Source organism: Sinocyclocheilus anshuiensis, unplaced genomic scaffold, assembly GCF_001515605.1.
Source record: "Sinocyclocheilus anshuiensis isolate Anshui unplaced genomic scaffold, SAMN03320099.WGS_v1.1 scaffold2144, whole genome shotgun sequence".
Taxonomy (NCBI): Eukaryota; Metazoa; Chordata; class Actinopteri; order Cypriniformes; family Cyprinidae; genus Sinocyclocheilus; species Sinocyclocheilus anshuiensis.
The window spans coordinates 313,814-316,241 of NW_015547642.1; the positions used below are offsets into that span (position 1 = coordinate 313,814).

The 2,428-nt window shown below is 37.7% G+C and overlaps 1 protein-coding gene across 1 annotated transcript in view; it reads right to left on the minus strand.

Moving 5' to 3' along the window:
• Nucleotides 1-2,428, minus strand: part of LOC107701883 (venom phosphodiesterase 1) — a 48,512-nt gene that overhangs the window by 15,339 nt on the left and 30,745 nt on the right. The window contains exons 14-17 of the mRNA XM_016504021.1: nt 2,320-2,351; nt 653-780; nt 423-538; nt 74-246 (exon numbers count right to left, since the gene is read on the minus strand). Coding sequence (XP_016359507.1) covers nt 74-246; nt 423-538; nt 653-780; nt 2,320-2,351 — 449 coding nt within the window. The remainder of the gene's footprint in view (nt 1-73; nt 247-422; nt 539-652; nt 781-2,319; nt 2,352-2,428) is intronic.

Consider the following 2,428-nt stretch of genomic DNA (forward strand, 5'->3'; position numbering starts at 1 on the left):
AGTGTGTGTGTGTGTGTGTGTGTGTGTGTGTGTGTGTGTGTGTGTGTGTGTGTGTGTGTGTGTGTGTGTGTACCAGTGCAGTGCAGCTGCAGCCCAGTGTGTGTGTGGGCTCCAGGCTGGTGATCGGGCACTGCTCCGGGCCGCTCTGCTCTGTCGGGTGACTGGGGCTGTAAACCGACTTCCGCAGCAGGTGGTTCAGACTCCCGTGAGTCCCGTTATTGTGGAATGGAGTGATTTCCAGCACGTCTGACAGGAAGAGAGAGGAACAGATTGACAAGTTAGATGTGTGTTGGATGTGCTGTGTGTTCACCTTCTATATTTACTTTATGATGCTACTTTATTCCCTACTGTAAAGCACTTCAGATCAGCTTCGGTTGTGCTCTAAAAATAAACTCAGATGTCGTGTTTTGTGGGTTTCGTACCACACATGAGGTTGTACAGCTCAATGTTGGAAAACGGCTCCACTTCTGTCTGAAAGTGGAATTTTGGTCCTAAACTGAGAAATGAGGCCTGAGAGAGACAGAGTAACTCGTTCAAACTGCACATCAGAGCAATTATCTGTGCAACATTTACACACACACACACACACACACACACCATCAGAACATGTGCTAGTCTACATAACATGAGTGTGTGTGTGTGAGTGTGGTACCTCTCAAAGAGCCAGCGCGGGTTCACCAGGACGCTGACATCTTCGATGCGTCTGTTGCTGGCATAATGGAAACGTTTGGGCAGGTGATGTTTCAGGTAGGGCTTGATCTGTTGCTCCGGCTGCTTACACTGAACAACAGCAGCCAATAACACACACGTAACACACACTTAACACACACGTAACACACACGTAACACATGTAACACACATAACACATGTAACACACACGTAACAGACACGTAATAGACGTAACACACGTAACACACACGTAACACACACACACAGCACACGTAACACATGTAACACACATAACACATGTAACACACACGTAACAGACACGTAATAGACGTAACACACGTAACACACACGTAACACACACACACAGCACACGTAACACATGTAACACACATAACACATGTAACACACACGTAACACACACATAACACACACGTAATATTGCACACACAACACACTGCGAAACTGCTGAGTGGAAAGAATTTTCTTTTTCCTGTAAATGCTACTTAAAATGTCATCACATTGGACTAAAACTGACTGACTCAAGAGTTAGTGTGATGAATGAGCTGGCATTTCAACCTCATATAATTACAACATTTTCCCACTAAATATAAACCATTACACCCTTTGTGTCACTGTGTCATTTCACCTTTATTCCTACAGCACTTTATACAGTACAGATTGTGTCAAAGCAGCTTTACAGTTATGAACAACAAAATTACAATGTTAATGTTGCAAAATTCATAAGTAATGAAACTGAAACTGAAAATTTAGTTTCACTTGTAATAACTTCACTATTTAGAAGACAATAGTGCCATTATTCAGCTCAAATTTTGTTCTCATCCAGTAGTGCAAGTGCTGTTAATCTAATAATATTATTGCATATTAATTGCCTTTTAATCCACCAGTAGGGCTTTAAGACAATTAATATTCAATAAAACGGATTAATTTTATAAAGTGTGTGTGAATAAAGTTTAAACTTTTCAATCAGCTTTATTATCTTCTGTAGATCTGATTTAGAGTTGAAATAGACTAATTGAAGAACGTTGAGACATTAACACTTATTTTCTTGTTTATTTCTCTGAAGCTGCTTTGAAAAAAAAAAATCTGTTGTATAAAGCACTACAGAAATAATTATGACTTAAACTCAATTAAAATACAAAATAGGTGTATTTATGTCTATTATGTTTATTAAATAATGCAGCCAGATTAGATCTGAATCAGTGTAATTTTAGTATTATTTATATACTATAAGAGTTTTTATTAATATTTTGAATTAGCTTTTATTTTTGTACCTTCAGTATTTATTTTAATTTAAGTTGCATTTTTAGTCATTTTGTTATGTGCTTTTGTCATTATTTTAATGTTATTATCTTGGTTTAATTTATTTGTATTTTGGTCTTGGTTTTTATTTCTTCTATTTCCAGTTAGTAATTTTAGTGCTTCGTCATAAATGAAAATGAGAAATGTTGCTTTAGCAACTAACTGAAATACGTTTCATTTTTATCTAACATTTCTATTGTATTTTATTTCAGCTTTTCTTTCAATTTACAACAATAGTTTTACTTAACGATCATAACCTTGATCTGAATACTGTCCCTAAACAACAGCAGGAAGTGTGTAGTGTGTACTGCAGTGTGCAGTGACTCTTACCGACATGTTTGCTATGAGTCCAGCTGCGTCCACTGTCAAACACACACACACACACACACACACACACACACACACACACACACACACACACACACACACACACACACAC